General features: G+C 42.6%; 1 protein-coding gene across 2 annotated transcripts in view; it reads left to right on the top strand.

Annotated features, from left to right (window-relative positions):
* Nucleotides 1-21,603, top strand: part of EVA1A (eva-1 homolog A, regulator of programmed cell death) — a 203,721-nt gene that overhangs the window by 77,579 nt on the left and 104,539 nt on the right. For both annotated transcript variants that reach the window (XM_061460925.1, XM_061460926.1), the window contains exon 4: nt 5,176-5,328. In XM_061460925.1, the coding sequence (XP_061316909.1) occupies nt 5,176-5,328 (153 nt within the window). The remainder of the gene's footprint in view (nt 1-5,175; nt 5,329-21,603) is intronic.

Below are 21,603 nucleotides of genomic sequence, written 5' to 3' on the forward strand. Positions count from 1 at the left end.
CAGAGGTGTCTTCTGTCCTCTGGGACTCTGAATTATGGTCTGGAGTGACTACATCCATGGTAAAGAGTTCATGTTTCCATGATTAACCCTTATTTTGGCTTTTCTCTTTAGGATGACTCAAAAAATTTCCATGTGGTGACTTTTACAACGTAAGTATTCTGCCCAGACGTGATGAAATGAGTAACACCTCACCGCATCTGAGATCATCATCTTTATTATTGGTTGATGACTTCCAGTGTCTGTAAAAGTTTGTGGAATTTAGTTTGTGACTAAAAGGTTGTGTATTCCATTTGCAACATCTGGCCCACTGTGCATCTCAGCTGTTCAACACTGCAAATAATCTGTATGTGATAGGTGCAGTAAGAAGTATAGTTAGGAAGAGTGACATGGAGCATTGAAGATGTATTTGCCATTAACACAGTTCATCTGGAGAGAGTGGCTGAGTGAGAAAGGGAATTGTCCCTATGCCCCCTTTCACAGGCCAACACTAACCACTACCCATTAGTTAAACACATTCATTTATCAGTTAAAGGAAAATAGGTGTTGGTGGGGTGGATGGATAGAATGAATTTCAAGGCAAGAAATGCTCTTGGTTTTGGTGGTATGCAGTGGAACAGCTAACAAAGCTGGGGTGAATGTGAGCAAGGCAAAAGTTGGGCTAAAGAGAAGTTACTGGCCAACATGGAGTACAATTTGGTTTTGAAGTGGCATCTTGGGTGCAATCTCGTTAATTTAAATTATGAATTAGGTAAGATAGTCTTCTGTGGGAAAAAAAACCCTGACCTGATAAGGAAGTGGGAAAAGCCATCTCTGTTTCCTACAAAAATCTCTTTCTTTGATTAGATTCCCAATTCTAAGATTTAAATCCTTTAGGATTTTTTGAGGAAGACAGATTTCTCTTTGCATGTATTTCCAGCCCTTTGATCTGAGAAATAGGGTCAACTATTATGCACTGTGTGAAGCATGCATATTTTAATTAGCAAAATTTAATGCATTTTTCCTCGAGTTCTGTTGAAAAATACAATTTTAGGCAAGGTAGACCTTTGGCTTTAATGCATTCTGTCACTGTATTAGACGCGAAATCTTTTTAGGAGCTTTTATATCTAAGGTGTTACAGAGATTGAGCCAATTGGCATTTAGTGTTGAGCTTCCTAATCATGATCATTCAGAAAATTGTCATGGACCATAGATGAAAATATTCTTAAGACATTAGGTAAATTTATTTACTACAGTTCAATACTTGAACATTACTGTATGCATCCTGTAAGTACAAAGGGTCTTCTTGTTCACTTTGCTGTTTGAGAGCCAATTTTTCCATTAGAAACATTTATAATTGTTTTCCCTTAATTATTCTGGCTATGTTATATCCATGTCATATAATGACCTTTAAAAATGTGTATAGAAAATCCTACAGCTGTTCCCTCCTTCGTTTCTGTCTACTGAGTTATATTTAAGCTAGTGTCTCTGAAAACAGGCAGCAATAAAAGGCATATTATCCTTAGCAAATATCTTAATCATGGTAAATCTCTGTTGCCCTACAAATGACTGTATGGGGGATTAGAGTTGAGTAAGCCATTTGCTGAATATCACTGCCACCTTTCCTAGGCCATTTAAGCATGTTTAATTTTTCAGGGTGAAACATGAAACCCACTAATACAAATGTTTGCATTTGGACTGAATTATATCCAGACTGTAACAGTTATAGCAGGCTTAGGACCAGATTGTGATTGATCTGTAGGAGGCCAGTTCTTCCTGGGAGGGTGAGAGAGAAAAATGCAGGTTTGTTCCCAGTCCCAGCTCTCTTATATCACTTACACTGCCTTGGTTCTTTTCAATATTTATATAAGGCTATTATGGGTTGAAGTACCAGTAAATATATGCATGATGCTTAGCTCTGTATTTTTTTTTTTTTTACATCAATCACAGTCCTTACCATTGTCCAATGCCTGGGAGACATCAATGTCTCATTCATCCTGGCTATGAAGCAGAAAATACTTTCAGGGCCCTATGTTCTCTGTAACATCACTTTCTATCTGTTTGTTTACCCAGTTCTCTATCAGGTTGCCCAGAAACACTGAGAGTATCTGCTCTCCAGCGATCAAGCTTTAGGGCACCTATTGGGAGTCTGAAATACTGCTGTGTATTTGGCCTTTCTTTTTTCTTCCTTTTAAGAAAGCAGTGTCTTTTACCTGTACTAGCCCAGGGAGCGGCAGCCCCAACCAGTTTGGACTCAGTCAGAGCCTTGGGAACTGGCAGGTCTGACAGGTGTTTCCTAGGGCAGAATTTAGTGATCAAGAGGCAGCATCTGTCTTGGGTGGCACAGTCCTCTTACTATACACTGCAGTGTGCCAGCAGCACGTCACCCCATAAAGTGCACTGATTCCCAAGGAGTGTGCATTTAGATTCACCTCCCTGGTCTAGTATCTTGAGCCATTCATCAGGCAGCTTCCCCCATGAGCCCTGCACACAACTTCCCAGAGTGGCCTCAAGGGTAAGAACTGCAAATGTGAGAGGCAGAGTTTTGTTGCTGTCTCAAGACTGCTGGACTGACTTGCAATAGAAATGTGAATACCTGTGCATCCCAGTGTTAAACAATCTGCGTTTAAAACCCAGTCAAGTTTCCAAATAACAAGCCCTGACTTTGAATGGTCAAAAGAATTTACTAAATACTCTAAGGACCTTAAATGGGTCCAGAGGACATATGGTTAAGCAATCAGTTACACTTGTTAATTGGAAGATGTAGCTAATAATAAACAAATCGGCAGAGGAAATTATGTTGGTGCCTTGTAAGAAATAAGACCTTCACAGAGAACCATGGCATTTGCTCATTAGAGACTTCAAAATTGATCTTTTCCTAAAGTTAATAAAGTATTTCATATTTCAAACACTTCAGCCAGTCACAGGTACTCTCCCTTTCTATCATATTAGTTTAACATAAGATATATATAGCTTGTCCTATTTCAGAGTTTTGTCCTTTTGTGCTTTGGCTTTGGATTTTTTCGTTGTGTGGTGGGTTGTGTTTGTTTGTTTGTTTTTTAACCCATGAACTAAAATAATCTATTCAGTCTATAAGGTTTTAATGTACTCTGCTAAGTTTTACACTGTGTAGTCAGATTAAAGCTTTGATCACGTTTCCCTCACAGAAGAAACAAAAAACCTATGGGAGACAATTATAAGTGAATATGATAACTCTCAGTATGTTCAGTGTATTAGTCAGATGATTTCATGGTGATTGTGATTGGAATACCTAGATACATAGATTGATGATTGATTCTTCACAGCTGTATGAGGTTCATCTCGCCCTCTCAACATCAACTCTGAAGTTGAAAAGAGCTTCTATTCCTGATCACTGTTACTATTTTACAAGCTCAGCTGGTCATGGGTTTACCCTGTAGGTATTACTGAAGGATGTGTGTTCTTCACACAGATTCTCCCATGAATTAGTTAGGTTTCATCCACAGGGATGGATGAAAGAGTATTTTCCCATTCAATAAATATTTTAGAGGTTTTAAAGTTTCCCTGCAGTGGCATAAAAATAAGGATATTCCAAAGATTTTTGTAAAAAGGCAGCAGAGTGGGAAGGAGGGTTATGAGCTGGGATAGTGTCTAGGGTTAAGTTTCTCACCTGGCCTGTGAGAATTAGTCCTGCATTGAGCATGGGTTAAACCAGAAGACCTCCTGAGGAGTCTTCCAACCTAAATTATTCTATGATTAAACTTTGGTGGAAAATTCCTCAACATCTTCAATATGGTAAAATGATTCTTGAGCCTATAGTTATAATGAGTCAAAAATGTCATGTTAAGTGCTAGCTGCCATGGTGTAAAGACTTAAGTATTAAACTCTAAAGTAATAACTAGTTAGCATTCTCAGTTGCTGAGTAGCTGAGTGCATGTGGATTTACACGTAAGTTCTCATATATATGTGTGTGTGATATTCGGCATAGAGAACCAATGACAGGGAGAGACAAAAATCATGTGTATGCTAGCAAATGGTACAGGCCAGGGGCAGCCCCAGGCTTTGGCTGATTATTATCTATGCTGCTTGGTTGTTAGTGTACTCTGTGGCACAATTTTGACCTGCTACAGCTGGAAGCATTTCAGACGAAACAACTGATCATGCTTGGGAGGTTACCATGGGTCAGGGACCCTTTCCACTAAGCAATTTGGATGACTTTGTGGCTATATTTCTAACAGCAAGTAACACAATCAAGTGGAAGGTCATTCTGCAGAGGCTGAGGAGGCTGAAGTTGTGTTCCTGACTGTGCCCTGGGTTGGCTGGGGTGACCATGGACATGCCACTTCAGTTTTCTTAGTCTTTTTCTCTTATAGTTATAGATGTTCGACTGGCAAGACCTGGCTCTTCAGAACAGTGTTTGTCTCCTGTGGTGTGTTGGTCACATACATGGAGAGGGCCTCTTTTAGGTTGGGACCTCTAGAGGTTCTGCTAATACAAATAATAGTAAAAGAAGGGAATGACATGTGATTTCTTAAGAAGTAATTGCCCAGTCTCCTTGACAGTTCTGAGTTACTGTTCAGTGTGCACCAACCTTACAAAAGCAGGAGAGTATTTTGCATTCTTGGTCTAACCATCTCAAGAAGGGTTTGGGGAGCAGCTTTGCATATCTGTATTTGCAACAGGCAAGAGCAGCTTCCAGAGTTAACATATTTAGTATATCTCCTATTGAATCTGCCAAGGGAGAGCTGCTGTGAAAAAAAAGCTATCAAGCATAATTATGAGCTGCAGTGATGTAGAATAAATGCTTGGCACATAAAGGGCTGATCTGTGGATGAGAAAGGTGTCTAAGTACGGCCTTTTACCTTCCCCTGCCACAGGCTTCTAATATCACCATGTGGAAATCACTCAATTGCTATGCCTCACTTATTTGTCTGGAAAATTAATTTATTGGCTATTTACTGGAACTCACACACGCTAAGTTAAAATATGTTCATTAAATATGATGATAATGCCAGAGGGAGAATGCATAATGCAATTGATCAGTGCTACTCCAGCAAATGCAGTTGTAAGGCTGGGATTGTGCTGGCAGTGGATGTGCGCCCCTGGGGCTTACGCTCAAAATCACTGCTGCCTTTGACAAGCTCACACCATGGGGGGTGAGAGGGCTCTGTTCATGCTGAGTGCCCACCTCGGATCTGCTGTGTGTTTGTTTCATTCCAGATGAATACAAGAGTAAAGTAGCCTGTGAAGATGACAAGCTGAGGCTAAGCTGTAAGAAGAGCATGGTGATTGCCATTTACTCTGCTATCTTTGGAAGAACACAAGGAGGCAGCCTGGAGTGCCCATACCAAAACCTAGGGATGCCTATGATTGGTAAGCAGCGGAATGGCTTGACAGATTGCAGTGATCTGTGCAGTGTGGTTTCAATTACTGTCTTCATGGTAGAGTGGGCACCACTCCTGATAAGGAAAAGAAGGACTGGGGCATGCAGCCTGCTATGGTGGTGCTCCTCATGTGTTTTACTCTGTTAATCAGTGGAGAGTATCATCATAGGCAGCAAAATGAGGTTCAGCTAGACACCCTAGCCAAGCTACCAATCGGCTTTTAGCAGATTCATCAGATTCTATGTTTGGAGGTACTACATTCATTTTGTGTCCTCCTGCTGGTTCATAGACTGTGCCCCTATCTATAATATGGAGGAGCACATTATTGGTGGGTGTCATGGACCATCTATGGCAAAGTCAAGCGCTGACATTGCATTTTAAACTTTTAGTGTATTTGAAGCAAGGGGTGAAAATTCAAAGATCAAATTGTTCGGTTTCATCGTGTTATGGTTAACTTACAGTACCTTCAAGTTTCTTCTCTACTCTCACACTATCGTAGTTTCCTATATTCCTGTGTTTTAAGGATAAATAAATTTAAAAACATTCACTAAAACTGTCTGTTCTTGAGCCAATGTGAAATGACTTCAAGTATTTTAGGCTGTGGCAGAGAGAGGAGCTGTCTGCTGTGCAAAATCCTGTGGTCAGCATTCCTCATAGTCTTCCTCTGCAGAGGTGAGAGGGAATCAACTGACTTCCCAAAGGACTTGCTTCCAGGGAAGGCTATACAACAGAGCTTGGCCTGCTGCTTTTGCCTGTGCTGATATCTGTTCAGTTGTATCTGTGGATCTTTGGCTTCACAGCTGCGGATCCAGTGCCCTTAGGAGTTAAATGCTATTCAAACGGAAGCATGTGAAGTAACTGCTCAGAAATATGATACTCAGATGATGTGTGTCAGTAGGAAACCAGAGGTGGAATCAGGCCAGTCAGGTTATTTGCGCAGCGTGATGAGTGCCTTAGTTGTGTAGCTGAGAAAGCCAGAGCACTTGCAGTGCAGCTCAGCAGTGTAGGGTCCCTACCCAGTCCCACAGTTCAAATGCATGGCAGGAGAGTCACTGTTTTTTTAACAAGTTACCTCCAGTCTCCTGAGGTGACCAATGTCCCTGGAGGTGCTCCTGTTGTGCCCATTTGCCAGGGTGCAGAAGCTGAAATAGGTATGTGTAACATGTTAGCCTAGACCTCTTTCATGTGGTGTTTGGGATGGGCTAAGAGTGTGTGCACAGGTTGTTGGGGTGTGGGTGGTTTGGCTGCTGGGTGATAACTTGCTGAGTCAGCGAAACTTGATGGGTTTCTAGCATATAGCATATACCTGAGCACACCTTTGTCCTTGCTGAGAGAGCAGAAACAGGCATGTACTGGTGACAATGTCCTAGCACTGGGAAGTGGTCTTGAATGTCAGTGTGAAGCAAACTCTATGTAAAGCCACAAAAGGTAAAGTTTTACTCTTCTTTGCCCAGAAACAAAGTCCTGAAACTTGTACTGGCTGAGAAGGAATGTGGCACTAGAAGACAGGATGGGAGGAGTGGAGCTGGTAGAGCAAAGCTGTAGCTAAGAGAACAAGCAGTGAGGTGTGATGGCAGGGCTGCATGTGCCATACCATCTACAGTGCTTATATGCCCTGTTGTTCTCAAATTGGCCTTGTGACCTCTACAGTTTGGGATGTTTGCCCAAGATATCTGATCCTAGAGTGTAGCATGCCCATGTGCTGGGATGAAGCAGGGCCTTCCTCCAGTGTCAGCTCTTCAATGAAGCTGGTTACAAGAGCAGGCTCAATACAAAGTAATGCCAAGCTAGTGGTGGGGATGCTGAGGTAGCTTTATGATAAAATACAGTGAAAGGTTTTAAGCTGTAAAATGATACTAAAAAGGACTGAATTGTTGAACAGAAGCAAATATCAGCATGCCTGGTGTTACTGGGATCTGGAGTATCTGTTTAGATAGCCTGGATTTCTGAGAGAGTAAGTATATCCTGCCTGCATAACACCAAAGAGAAGATAGGAAGTGTGTCTGGGGCAGTGGCTAGCTGCATGACCTGCAGGGCTGGGGATGAGAGGTGGGTCACCCACCACGGATCAATGCCTCCCACAGGTTTTCCCAGAGTTTTGGGCACTGTGTGTGCAGGGTGAAAGACAGTACAGCTATTTATGCTCATGTTGTCTGCATGCTGAAATCCTGAGTGGAGAGGGTGCGTGTGTGAGTTTAACTTAAAAAAAAAACCACACAAAAGTGAGTGAGCAGGTGGTCTTTCATCCATCTCTCAATTACCAGCCTTATGTGACTGTTCATCAAGGTCTGCTGGTATGTTCAGCAATAGTTCACTGTCTCAGCATGATGCTGCCAATGCTACAGGCAGTCTCTGCTTATTGTGACCTTCCTTTCATGGGTAATGGGTTCAAACTTAGCGGAGATTTAGTTTAGATACGATGAAGAAGTTCTTCAGTGTGAGGGTGGTGAGGCATTGGGCCCGAAGAAGCTGTGGCTGCCCCATCCCTGGCAGTGTTCAAGGCCAGGCTGGATGGGGCTTTGAGCACCTGATCTAGTAGAGCCTGTACTAGTGTAAGTGTCCCTGCCTGTGGCATGGGTGTGGGAACTAGATGATCTTAAGTTCCTTTCCAGCCTGAACCATTCTATGATTCTATTTGTGTGAGCTAACTTGATGGGACAGAGCTCTAGTGATGCAGGAAAGAAAGGTGAGCTGTGGCTCTGGTTATCGCACTTTCTTGGCCTCACAGGAGAAACTGTGTAGGATCCATCTGCAACCCCAATCAGTGAAAAGCATATTCACAGCATGCTTCCCCACAGCATGCTGTGATAAATAGTAGTCCCTCCTACATCTGCAGCCCTGAAGTGAAGGGGTTGTGCTAGCAGCTGCCACTAGCAGTCGTGGGAACGGCACGTGGTGTCCCTCAACCTGCTCCAGAAATTGTACTCCTGCCACGGGCCTGCCTAGCCCAGCAGGCAATGCTGTTCCTTCAGGAGCAGGTGAAAACATCACAGCTTATAAATCAGAGCTTTCTCTAGCTAGAGAATATTTCCCTGCATGTTTCCACAACCTTGCGATACAGGGAGGGCTGCTCCATGACAGCCTTTGATCCCAGGCATTCGCAAAGAGTGGATCTTACAAATATGATTGTATGACTCAGACTTTGTGGCAGCATTCAGTTCCCGTAAGGCAGAACCCAGCTATGTTCTGCATATGGAAAATTTGGTCTGTTTGAATTTCAGTGTACTTGATGATTTGTGTCAAGTCTGAGCCTTGGCAAAGGGCTTCTTCCCGGGAAGTAGGTCCTGGACAAGTTTGCAGTGATTACTTTTATCCAGGCAGCCTGAGTTACTTGATGAGTGAAGAACCCGTACTTGCCCCCCAAAGGTGGGGAAGAGTATCTTTTCTTCCCCTCCTAATGAAAAACAGTTAATATGATTTTCTTTTGTTTTTATTCTGTGACCAAAGTGTACATTTGGGATGAATTTAGAAATCTACAGCTTAAACAGATGCAGCTTTTAAATAACTGAGGTCTAAGATGGGGATGAAGGGTGGCCTAACAGAGCATTGCATATATTTCTGGCTCAGCCATAAGGTAGGGGAACAAATAATTTAATTTATGTTGTTTCTGCCTTGAAAAAGAAGACCTTGTACTGCTGTAGGAGTGTTGAGGAGATAAAGTTCACCAGAGTTGGACATGAGTTTCTTGGATTCTGCAGACATGAGGTACAGTAGGTGCTCTGGTGGAGGGATCTGAGGTATCATGATGGTGTAGCCCTTTAACACCTGCATATCCAAGCCTCTGTTGTGCTGCTTTTGGGTTATGTAAGATCCCCGAGTTAGACTTCACACACCACACAACGCCACATGCATGTTTTCTCTCTGTCTACTGTATATATGACTGTGCTTAGCATCTGTGAAGGGGAAGTATTGTGAAGAATGCTATCCTATCCCTGCCATGTTAAAGAGAAAATCTGCCAGGATTCTCTTTTAACTGGAAACATGTTGTAACTTGTGTCTCTGACCGTAATGAGAAATCCCTGCAAACAGCTGGACCCCTCCTTGAATGACTTGGGAACTCTGAAAAGCTCCTAAAGGAATTTGACCTTATTTGTAGCTTTCTTAATAAAAACCTCCACTTTGCTGCCAGCATGCACAGAGAGAATACACAGAACATAGGGAGGTCTATGGGGAAAGGGCTATTTGCAAGCAACAAAGCATTAATATCCCTCAGCCCACTGAGCCCTTTGCCCCTTTATTGAGCTGTTTACAGCTGTCTCTTGCCTGTGTCTCCGAGTGGCTTGTTTATACCAAGGGAAGCCAATTTTAAAAAATGGCCTTTTTCCTACTTGTATCTGAGTGTGAGTTAATGGTCTAATTAAGAGACTGAAAGAGGAAGAACTTAGATGTAAAACCATTACCCTTTTTCCATTTAGTGGAGTGATATCATGGTCATATTCAGGGCACCTGACAGGTTCACAAATACATTTATACAGTAGCTACGTCCCTGAATGATGGAGACTGAGCTAGACATGTTCAGCTGACCTCTAACATCAGGATCTATGTCTTCTTCTCAAGGACCCTGTCTCTCTCCATCATGTATACAAAGAGCCCACAGCAATATAACTCCTCATCCTAGGTAGAAGGAATCTGGGCTTGGTTTTGGAGTCAGCACAAGACTGTGGGAACTGTGACTCCAAACCCTAGCTTGGGTTGTGGTGGATGGATTAAGCTGAGTAGTCTGCTGAGAAGTGAAACGTCCTTGTCACTTAACATAAAAGTTCTTTCCTATGCTTCTGTAAAGGGAAAATGGATGGTCAGTGGTGCTCTCTAACTCACTGGATCTGATAACAAAAGAGCAGAGGAATGAGTTCAGCAAAGGAGCCTGTGCTTTAGGTGCTCATTCCCTGGCATTTTTCATTTCAGTGCAGTGACAGAAGGTGATCTAACCCAGCTTGTTTTGATTTCCTCCTCTTGATGCAGATGTATATACGACTCGAGGCAGAGCCTTCACAGTCCCTCATATAAATATTTATTACACCATAAAAATAATGGAGTCTTCTAGTTTATTTGTGATCAGATCTAACATGTGAATAAGTATGAAATACCTGCAGTAAAAAAATCCATTTTATTCCATGATGCATGTTACTGTTCCTGCCAACCCAAGAGCTGGTTTAAGAGACTGCTGCCCCTCCTGTTGTGCATTTCTGGCTCTCTTCCACTTCACTACCCATGACCATCCTGTGTTTCCATCAGTACAGATTTGTGGCTCTGCTCTAATCTTAGTCTGAAAAGTAAAGTCCTCCAAACTGTGGAGCTGACGCAATGAGGGCAGTAACCTTTGGCACTGATGGGGGAAACAGAGGGGAACCATGGTGGCAGGAGGAGATGGGGTATCCACTGAAATCTGTGCTGATCAGATAATGCCATGTAGCACAGCTGTCCCTCAGCAGATCTGAGTGCTTGTGGCTGAAATGCTCCGTATGGGAGATGATGGCCTTTAAAACAGCTGTAAGGCTGGGTTTGTGGGATGAGCAGCAGATGTGGGAGGCAGTCAGGCCACATCTTTCCTCTGTAATGTGCACACCAGGCTTTCAGAGTGCCCCTGCCCATAGGAGTGACTGTATGTACATTTCAGTTGCATTCAGTGCAGAAACTACTTTGTTATGTGTATAGCTCATGATTAAGAACATGTTCTTGGAGGCAAATCTGTTTGTATATAATAAAACCCACAAGTATCCAAGTGTGAAAACTAAATAAATATCAGTTGCTGTTTAATTCACATATCTCATCTTATTAAATTGAAATTGAAATGAAATTCCCATATAGAATGCTAAGTTAAAGTGGGACAAAGCCTGCTTTCAGAAAGCTGTTTCTCAAATTTAGATACTTTGTGTTTTACTTTTTGTCTCAAAACACCAGGAGGTAATTAAAATCACTTTACAGCTGTTTCTAGAAAGCCAAAAACTATTGTTGAATTCCACAGAGTCATTAAAAAAGATTCATATGAAGTTGCTCTTATATGCACATAATTGCTTTTTAAAAAAAAATAAAAAATACATTCAAATTTGCTTCTGGGCAAGATCTGTCTCAAAAGCAAAGTTCAACTTCATTTTAAAAAGCTGGTTACAGTGAAGTATGACCCCATGCAGTGGTTGTAAATAAAAATTCTGAAAGTAGTAATCTGAATAGCACTAGCAGGCGCTGTGATGGTATTGGTATGTTATTTGAAGAAGTTAAGTGGGTATTTGCATTGCTAATATCAACTTCTTTTATCAGAATAATAAAAGTGCAAAATTTAAGAGACTTAAATCTATTCTTATTTCTATGGCATTACTCTGAATAAAAACAAGTGTAACTTGTTCAGAGCTTATACAGTTCCTTGCAAAGTAATTCAGATGTCACTCAAGAATATTACAAAATTAACACAATGGTGAATGCTGTGCCTGAGAAACAAAGGCAATGTGAAACCTGTCAGTTTGCAAGCATGCCATGCTTTGTTTTAGAAGTGACTGGAGGATTGTGTCAGCTGGGTAGCATCTTAAAAAATGTGGGCCAATCACGCAGCTTCTGGAGTTCAAACCTTGCTTTGGCCTAGGTCTAGGCACTTGTTGAACTGTACCCATGTTCAGGAAAATACTTTTGTGGGGCTGTGATGAATAGGAGAGACGAAGACAGGGATTTCTCAGAGCCGTAGATGCACTGAACGCATCATTCCTATCTTCTACTTGAGTGAAGCAAAAGCTGTTAGCTTCTTTGCTTTTTATCTTCTCTGCTGCAGATTAAATAATGAAATTTTACTGTCATTGCCAGACCAAAACTGCTTTGTTCTCCGAGACTTCTTGGAGCCAAGTTTGAAGCTGCCCTCAGATTCACACTTTAGCCCCCAAGCTTGCAAACTGTTATTAATTTGCTCAACTTTATACACTCTTGAGTCAGCCTCTACAAAACTGGACCCTTGTGTTTTGTATGAGTTCTGGTTCCAGATACAAAGGTGATAAAATGATTTGAATTCACATTAATAAACCAAAGTGAACAGGCGGCCTGGTAGGAATACAGGGACATTGTCCAAGAATCTAAGGATCAAGTCAGGAAAGCTAAGGCCGAGTCAGAATTTATTCTGACCAGAGGTGTTAAGGATAACAGGAAGGGCTTCTCTAGGTATATTGCCAACAGAAGACTAGGGATAATGTGGGCTCTCTGTGGAATGAAACAGGAAACCTGGCTACCCTGGATTTGGAGAAGGCTGAAGTTCTTAAGTGCTCTAGCCATGCTGCTCAAGTCTTGCAATACAAATGCAGGGACTATAATGAAGACCTTAGACCCACTGTAGGAGAGGATCAGGTTCGAGACCATCTTAAGAACCTGAACATGCAAAAGTCCATGGGATCTGATAAAATCCATTCGTGGGTCCTGAAGGAGCTGGCGAATGAAGTTGCTAAGCCACTGTCCATCATATTTGAAAAATCATGGCAGTCAGGTGAAGTTCCCAACTGGAAAAAGGGAAATATAACCCCTGTTTTCAAGAAGGGGAAAATGGATGACCTGGGGAATTACAAACCAGTCAGTCTCACCTCTGTGCCTGGCAAAATCTTGGAGCAGATTCTCCTGGAAGGCATGCTAAGGCACATGAAAATCAACAAGGTGCTTGGTGACAGCCAGCATGGCTTCACTAAGGGGAAATCCTGCCTGACCAATTTGGTGGCCTTCTATGATGGGGCTACAGAACTGATGGACAGGGGTAGAGCAGTTGATGTCATCTACCTGGACTTGTGTAAAGTGTTCAACACTGTCCCACACAACATCCTTGTCTCTAAATTGGAGAGACATCAACTTGATGGATGGACCAATCAGTGGATAAAGAACTGGCTGGATGGCCTCATGTGAAGAGTTGTGGTCAATGGCTCAATGTCCAGCTGGAGACCAGTGACGAGTGGTGTCCCTCAGGGATCGGTGTTGGGACTAGTCTCGTTTAACATCTTTGTCACTGACATGGACAGTGGGATTGAGTGCACCCTCAGCAAGTTTGCCGATGACACCAAGCTGTGTGGTTCGGTTGATACGCTGGAGGGAAGGAATGCCATCCAGAGGGACCTTGACACTCTTGTGAGGTGGGCTGATGCCAACCTTACGAAGTTTAACCATGCCAAGTGCAAGGTTCTACACCTGGGTAGGGGCAATCTCAGTCACAGCTGCAGATTGGGCAGAGAAGAGATTCAGAGCAGCCCTGTGGAGAAGGACTTAGGGGTGTTGGTTGATGAGAAAATGAACATGAGCTGGCTTCAGTGTGCACTTGCAGCCCAGAAAGCCCAACCGTATCCTGGGTTGCATCAAAAGGAGCGTGACCAGCAGGTCGAAGGAGGTGATCCTGCGCATCTACTCTGCTCTTGTGTGACCTCACCTGGAGTATTGTGTGCAGTTCTGGTGTCCTCAACATGAAAAGGACATGGAACTGTTTGAACAAGTCCAGAGGAGGGCTATGAGTATGATACAGGGGCTAGAGCATCTCCCATATAACGATAGACTGAGAAAGTTGGGGCTGTTCAGGCTGGGGAAGAGAAGGCTGCATGGAGACCTCATAGCAGCCTTCCAGTATCTGAAAGGGGCCTACAAGGATGCTGAAGAGGAACTCTTCATCAGGGACTGCAGCAATAGGACAAGGGGAAAGGGATTTAAACTTAAATAGGGGAATTTCAAATTAGATATAGGGAAGAACTTGTTACATGAGGGTGGTGAGGAACTGGAGCAGGTTGCCCAAAGACATAGTAAATGCTCCGTCCCTGGCAGTGCTCAAGCTCAGGCTGGACAGAGCCTTGGGCAACATGGTCTGGTGTGAGGTGTCCCTGCCCATGGCAGGGGGGTTGGAACTAGATGATCTTAAGGTCCTTTCCAACCCTAACTATTCTATGATTCTACAAAGTGTTTCTAAAGGTGGCTATAATATTTGTAATTAAATCAGCAATTGATCCTTCTGTTGCAGTCTCTAGATGTGATTAGTTTCTTTTAAGATTTTTTTTTTTCTTTTCTGGCCTACTGCTGAAGTTTCCAAAGTTTTATGACGTGTGTGGTGAATAATTTTTCTCGCTCTTTCATTAAAATGTACTTTTAAATGTAAAGCTGGTCTTCACATCCTTCTAACATTTGGATGCAGATTTCTTTTATAGCCAGCTGTTTTCAGTCACATTGTGCAAAACATAGATGTTATATCCAGCTGGACCAATGCAAAGTTCCTTGCTGCTATTTTTAATAATGGTGATGGCAATTTATATCAGAAACCCAGCTCAACAGGATACTGAAGTACCTGGCACTGCCAAAGCAAAAAACAAATAGAAAATTCCTCAAACATAGAAGCTCACAGAAAAAGAAACAGCTTGCTGGGACTGACGCTGATGTGGAGGAGGTAGACTCTTCTTGGCTTCCATGTTGACCATGAGATGTTGGAGGTTCTCTCTGACTCTGTTCTGCACAGCATGAAGTAGCTCTTTATACCATAGCTGGGGAACAGGGACCTGGGAAACCAGAGCTAACTGTGTGGACTAAAGCCCCAGTGGTACTTCCCCACCAATCCTGAGTGCAAACCCTTTTCCACAGCCTAGTGGCTTACAGTGCAGACGTATTTTTAACAATCTCTTTTAACAAATTAATTTATTTTAGTTCCCTACTTGAGGAGTGTTTTCCTGTGCTTGGAACAGATTCTCTGTGCAGGGTTTCCGAAGCCTGTTCTGACTTCCAAATCAGCAGCCTTTCTATTATCCCGAGCTTTCCTCTTTATACATCTGCTTCTTCAAAATTTCTTGTTTAAGGGTAGTCTTTTGTTTTCATTGGTAGGTCTTCACATTGGCTGGTGCTAAGTGATAAGTATCTGTAGTTTGGTTTTCTGCCTCTTGTCTTCCATGTTCCCTGTGGTTCTAAACACAGCTCACTTCTTGTGGCCTTTATAGAGGCTTGTGTGCCATGGCAACAAAGAGAAATCCAGCATGTTTTTGTCGCCTCCATCTGAAACTATGTGGCAGCACTATGCTGATAAAGAAATTGCCTTACCAGCCTGCTTACTGGTAGAGAGAAAGTGGACAAAGTGCATTTTTATTGTCTGTTTTCTGCACAGGCTTTTAAAGAGAACATCAAACTTAATGGCCATGGGCTAAGCTGGAATTTGGTATACTGCACTTGGTGCAGACCGGCTCAGCAATGCTTTATGATAATGTCCTTCACAGGCTTCTAGAATGGATAATTTTGGCTAATTTGCAGCTGAAGCAGAGGCTTAGACTCCTGCAGCAGCTGTCACTTTATGAAGGAACTGAGCTTTGTATCAATCACAGCTTATGAAACATCTTTAGAATAATTGAGAAAGTGTCCAAGAGCAGAACAACTTCTTTCCCTCCTGTTTATGAAAGAGATTCTCTTGCAGAGTGTGGCAATTTTGAGACACTCCTAGGTAAAATGTGAAAGAATTTAGGCAGCTGCTTGACTCGCAAGGTTAGAATTACTTTCTTCCTGCTTGCATTCTTTTTGTTATACAATCGAAGTTTGCTTTCTCTTTTGGCAAGTAAGTAGACAAACGCAGTCCTGATTCAGGCATCTTTCTTTACAGGAACTACTGACTTGGTTCTCTTTCATTTTGTTCTCTCTGCTTCATGACTCTCAGCAAGTAACTTTTCTTGTTCTATTCTTTAGCAAGAAATCATGCTGCATGTTTAAGGGAAAAATCCTGTCCTCTGCTTGGGAGGAGTTTCCTCCTAGAGCTGTCAATTGTTTGTAAATGACTTCCCTCAAGGAGATATCCCAGGTTGTTTCTTTCACCTGCTCCTCAAAAGACAGCAATGAAAGCTAGGGTTCTGCTGACTGTTTAATTAGAGATGTAGCTCTTCTGATGCTTTTACACTGGACCAAATTACACAACAGAATTCATCTCTTGATCAGGTACCACCAGTCCTGTTCCAGTTCCTAATCACTTACCTCATGTGCACTGCTGGAAACAGTATTTTAGGCAGTGAGTTTTTTTCTGAAGCCTTTAGTTGCAGCCAATCATTTGGACCTGTTGATACTTCAAGGTAGTATACTGTGTTGGCTGAAAAAGTAAACTGAATGCCCCACTGTGTGGACTCAGTGCATCCTCTGATGAGTGCGTGGAGTTCTCAGGCTGTATTTTTCTTTTTCCCAAGCGCAAACACGTTGATGTTGGGGTGTGCTCCATGACCTGCTGCCTTTCCAGATCCATGGGCAGCCTGTAGAAAACCACCACCTGGCAGCCTTACAGCACACTAACGTATTCACACATTCAGGTGTACAGCTTGCCTCATCTTTGCAGAAATCTTCCTTTGCAGGCTCCACAGGGATGTGGCAGGAGAGTCTGATGATGAGGTTAACAGATGCACAGATGTTCTTGGTCATCTGGCACATGTCCAACTTCACTGTGGGAGTAGTCACCCATCCCAAAACTAGGTGTCTAAATCTGTTTGTGGATGCATCTGTGGTGACTCCTGTCTTGGAAGAGGCTCCGATCCCCACCAAAGTGTCTAAGAGTTATAGTAATGCAAAAATTAAAATCTCTGGAAGCATTCTTTTAAACCCAGCTAGGTTTTGCAATAAAAAGCAGAAATGTATGGCTTGGATTTCAGGTTTGGATGTGTCACCCTTATTGGAGAAAAACAAGTAATAGTGAGTAACCAAAGTAATGGATGTGATTAATAGGCATTGGCTCCAAATTTTATTTTATTTTATTTTTCACCAGGAAGAGGCTGCTGGGAAGCAGCCTTAAACTGACTAAAATCCATTCATTGTGGTGAGGTTGGTGATATGGACATTACATCACTTGAGATTCATTCCAGTTTTAAGGCCAATGCTGTCTGCAAGCTGCAGCTGGTAAAATCTTCCAGTGTGGCTTTGTTGCCATCTGATTTGTGTTTTGACCCTGTCAGAAGTTGGGCTGATAAAGACAGTAGACCAGGGAGTATTCTTATACTAAATGCAACTGGTAAGATCAATTACCTACTGAGGGCTTAGACTAAATTGTGAAGTGAAACTGGCTAGCAGTCTGCATTTGTGGAGTGATCCTGTGAAACAGATTTCACCTTGTACAAGGAGCAAGGCTGGAGAGACGTGCAGCTTCTAGAAAGTGGAGCCAGGAATAAAGAGGATAAAGCAAGCTGATCCCACTCTCCCCTAAAACCAAACTTTATTTTAAAATACCATGTTCCAAAAGCACAGCTGATATCTTTAAACACATTCACATATGGAAGTTTCACTGTAGCCAGATTTGTATTTGCTTTTTGGGAGTGTACTGAAGCAATCCAAGACTAATAAAAGCCAAGGGTAACTCTGGCCCAACCTGTGTAAGTGGGCTCTCTTCATGTATGAGGTCTTAAAGTGGTTTTTATTGCTCTGCTGTGAGATTTGAGCTATTTGGGCTTTAAAAAGTTCTTAGCAGGGGCCTGGCTCTGCTTAGCGATACTTACCTCAGACTTGATGAAAAGGTGTTGGCATTTATGAGTGTCCTTCCCATATCTCTGACACAGGGGATCATTTGTTTGTTACTGATGTCACATTGCTATTTTATATAACATCTGCAGTTTGAACTTAGTAAGCAAACAAGCAGCAAAAAAAAGGAGAATTTGCCCTGAATGAGCACGTCATCTGGTGCAATAGGAGTGCTGCATCTAGTCTCCCACAGCTGAAGACCGGTAAAATCTGAATTTTGCCAGCTGAAAGGGACCATAGCCCAACTCTACTTTGCCACATTGCTGGGTTTGGCTTCCCTGCATGTTTTTGAGAGTCAAACTGCATGACTGATGGAAAAGAAAGGCTCTGTTTTCTTGCCTGTCTGAGCTCTGGGAAGGGGGACGTGGATGTGAAGATTTCTGACCTGGAATCGCCTCCTGAAGGATATAATTGGAGATCTCAATTCAACCCAGCTTCATAGGGACTTGTTTATATTTGGAAGTTAAATTACCTACGTGTACTTCATAACAGCCAACAGGAGTGGTGTTGAGTGTTTTTATATTCCTGAGACATGCGGGTAAAAGAAAATACCACATTGTCACTTCTAGAGCTCTGAATGACATGGTGGTGGCTGTGATTTATGAGGGTGTTGTACTCTCATCTATCACTCAGCCATCTCTCAGATGTGTTATTGACATCTGCAGTGCTAGTTAGCGAGGGAATAAAGATGCTTGAACATGATGTTTTGGCATCCAGCTAAATGACCTCCTTATTACAAATCATTTAAAATGTATAAGGGAGATGGTCCCATTTGAAGGTTTTGATTGCACAAAACTCCACATAATACAGTTCAATGTGTTAGGTGGAGAATGAACACTTTGACAGATCAAAAATAACCAAGAAGGGAGACAAAGCTAATTTCAGTATTGGTGCAGTTCTGCCTCAAAGTATGGCTGGCTGTTTACCCTGGGGGTTATGGGAATGCACAAGGCATTTGTGCTTAGAAATCGGGGGTGAGTGGGGGGAAAAAGAGAAAATTCCCTGTTGTAATGAAAGGGAAGTCTTTGAAGTGAATACTTTGTCAAATTTTGTCCATACAGTCCATTTCTTTTTTCTTTTTTTATTAGGGCTGGAAGGATGTGGCTGATGCAAAGAGAATGACTCAGGTCTTACCATGGGGAAAATGAGAAGAGTACTAGGATTTACAATGTGGGATTCTGATGTAGTCAGTAGAGTTTAGCTGGATCTTGTAACGTGGATACCTTAGATAACTTTCTGACACTTCTGCATTCACCAGGTTTTGGTGCTTGTTATGGTTTAGAGGTCAGCGGCAACAGTAGAGACTTGCCTAATTTGCAGCTTTTTGCTACAGGAGCCAAGGAAACAGACTACTATGAGAAACCTCCTCAATGCTCTGTTGAAGGCAAACTGGCAGGCATTTAAAAGCAGTCTGAGATCAATATTGCTTAACATCTTCAATGATGACCTGAATAATGGGACAGAGTTTGTAGATGGTATGAAATTGGAAAGGAGAGTTGTTACAGCAGGGGTAGGGACCCCAAGGAGCCTCAGTGAGTTGGAGAAACCTTATGAAATGTTGTGAAGTTCAACAAAGGCAAGCGCAAAGTTCTTCACCTGAATAACCTTCTGCAACAGCATAGGCTAGGGACCAGCTGGCTAGAAAGCAGCTCTGCAGAAAAAGGACCACTGGGTTTTAGGGGACAAGAAGTTGAACATGAGTCAGGGGTGTGGACTTACAGCAATGGTGGCTAAGTGGGTACTGGACTTTACTAGTAAGAATATTGTCAGCACATCAAGGAGAGGGTTATGAACTCTATTTGACATTCCGGTACTCTGCTTAACTGGAATGTCCAGTTTGCGGCTTCCCTGATCAAGAGATATGTTGAAAAACCGAAGTAAGTCCAGTGAAGAGCCACCAAGCTGGTCAAGGTGCTGGAGCACACAGCATATGGGGAGATATTGAGAGACCCAGGTTGGTTCAGTCACAAGAAGAGAAAGCTCTTTCTGTTTTCTACTAGCAAATACGTGGCTCTATGGAAAAATGTTCTTGGAAACACACAGGAAAAACAATCAAACACCAAAAGCAATAAACACAAGTTGCAGCAGTGGAAATCTGATTAGATGCAAGGAAAAAATTATTCACCTGGAGAGTGGTTTAGCCCTGGAACAGGTGCCCAAGGAGTTGGGGAATATTTATCTGTGGAGCAAATCTTGCCTGAGCAAATTCCTGCACAACCTGACATAACATCAAAGCTGGATGTGCTTTGAGGAGGAGGTTGGACTGGGTAGAATCCAGATATTGCTTCCAACTAAATTATTGTATGCTTTATATGCTGCAGTCCCAACAGGTGATTTTTTTTCCTGGTTATATTTTCAATGTTAAGTTTTACAAAAAGTCCACATAAAAGAGGCTTTTAAAATCTTGGTGCCTTAATATTTATGCTAGGGTATTTCATCCCCATCTGTAATTGAACTATAGAGACTCTTTTCTGCTTTTCTGCTCATTTTGGCTAGTGCAGGTTGAGCTGGAGAACTGAGGATTTCACTGCTGGTATTTGTGAACATGGAGGCCTGGTCTATGCCTGAAAAATCTGGGTGTCTAGGGCTACATTTATGCTAGCAGTACCACGGCCTGGGCACAGATACTGGAAATGGATCTTTTGTACTGTTAAACTGCAGCATGGTCCATGGCATGGTTTGTTGCCTTGGCCCAGCTAACACTCTCCTAGGCAGTCCAGAAGACAGTTTGAGGTTAGTTAGAGGAGAGGGACTGGGTGACATCACTCTGTTTTGGAGGGTAAGAGTGTTTAAATAGCATGGCTGTGGGTTGTTCCAGCACAGCTGGCCTCAGGACCAGGGTAAATTTTCATTTACCAGTGGACACGTAGCCAAACAGTGTTGACTAGACATGGGCACTGTTAAAATGCAAGTAGGGACTGCAGTGTTAGGACCTTCTGTGGCAGAGCTACAGAAGAAGCTATGGAGCTACACAGAAGATGCTAGGTATCAAGGGTTATGTGGAAGAAACTCTTATATCTCAAGTTACATCTGTATTGGTAGTGGGGACGGTGAATGGGCTAGAGCAGGGTCTCACAGCTGCCTGGAAGCAGTATGGCATGATTTTTTAATCAGTATCATGGGCAAGGCTATCCTCTGCTAGAGAAAATAACTACCTGATAAAGGTAGCATCAGAATTGTGCTCACCTGTTAACAAACACATCATCTACTTTGTACTGAATACAGTGAGAAAGAGCCTACTGCCTGGCCCTGTGGCTGGCCGACCTCATGTCCATGCATCTAAACCCTCTACCATGTACTCCTGCTCCTATACTTTCTATCCAAAATATCTGGCAGGAAGTGGGACTTCTACATATTAATGATTGGGTCTAGCTCTGTTACGTCTCAGACTATATTACCTGTTTGGGATAATCATGTAATCTTGCTAAGGAGTAGGGTAGCACTTAAGCAAGGGGGATAATGGTGTATCTGGATTTGAGCCCTGTTTGTTTTCCTAGTGCAGATGATGGAGACTGCAGCCTGCTCACATCTGCATGGAAGGAGGGATGTCATCAATACCCAAACATGACTAATGATGGTTAACAAAGCTGGTGAGGTTAGTGTGAGAGTATAGGACAGATAAAACCCCTGGACACATTTTAAATGTGCTGAATCTACAGATCTGGCACCTGAAGAGTGAGTCCGGTACCACCAGTTAAGGTGGAGGGCAGAGTCTGTACTTTGTTACCACTCATTCCTACAAAGGAAGGCTGACTATCTCTGGTAATGACATATACAGAAGACTTGCTGTGCCTATCACAGGACCAGT

The sequence above is a fragment of the Pezoporus flaviventris genome, unplaced genomic scaffold (genome assembly GCF_033815535.1).
Source record: "Pezoporus flaviventris isolate CSIRO_AGI_PZ_B2104156 unplaced genomic scaffold, CSIRO_AGI_Pfla_v1 ptg000031l, whole genome shotgun sequence".
NCBI classification, from domain to species: domain Eukaryota; kingdom Metazoa; phylum Chordata; class Aves; order Psittaciformes; family Psittacidae; genus Pezoporus; species Pezoporus flaviventris.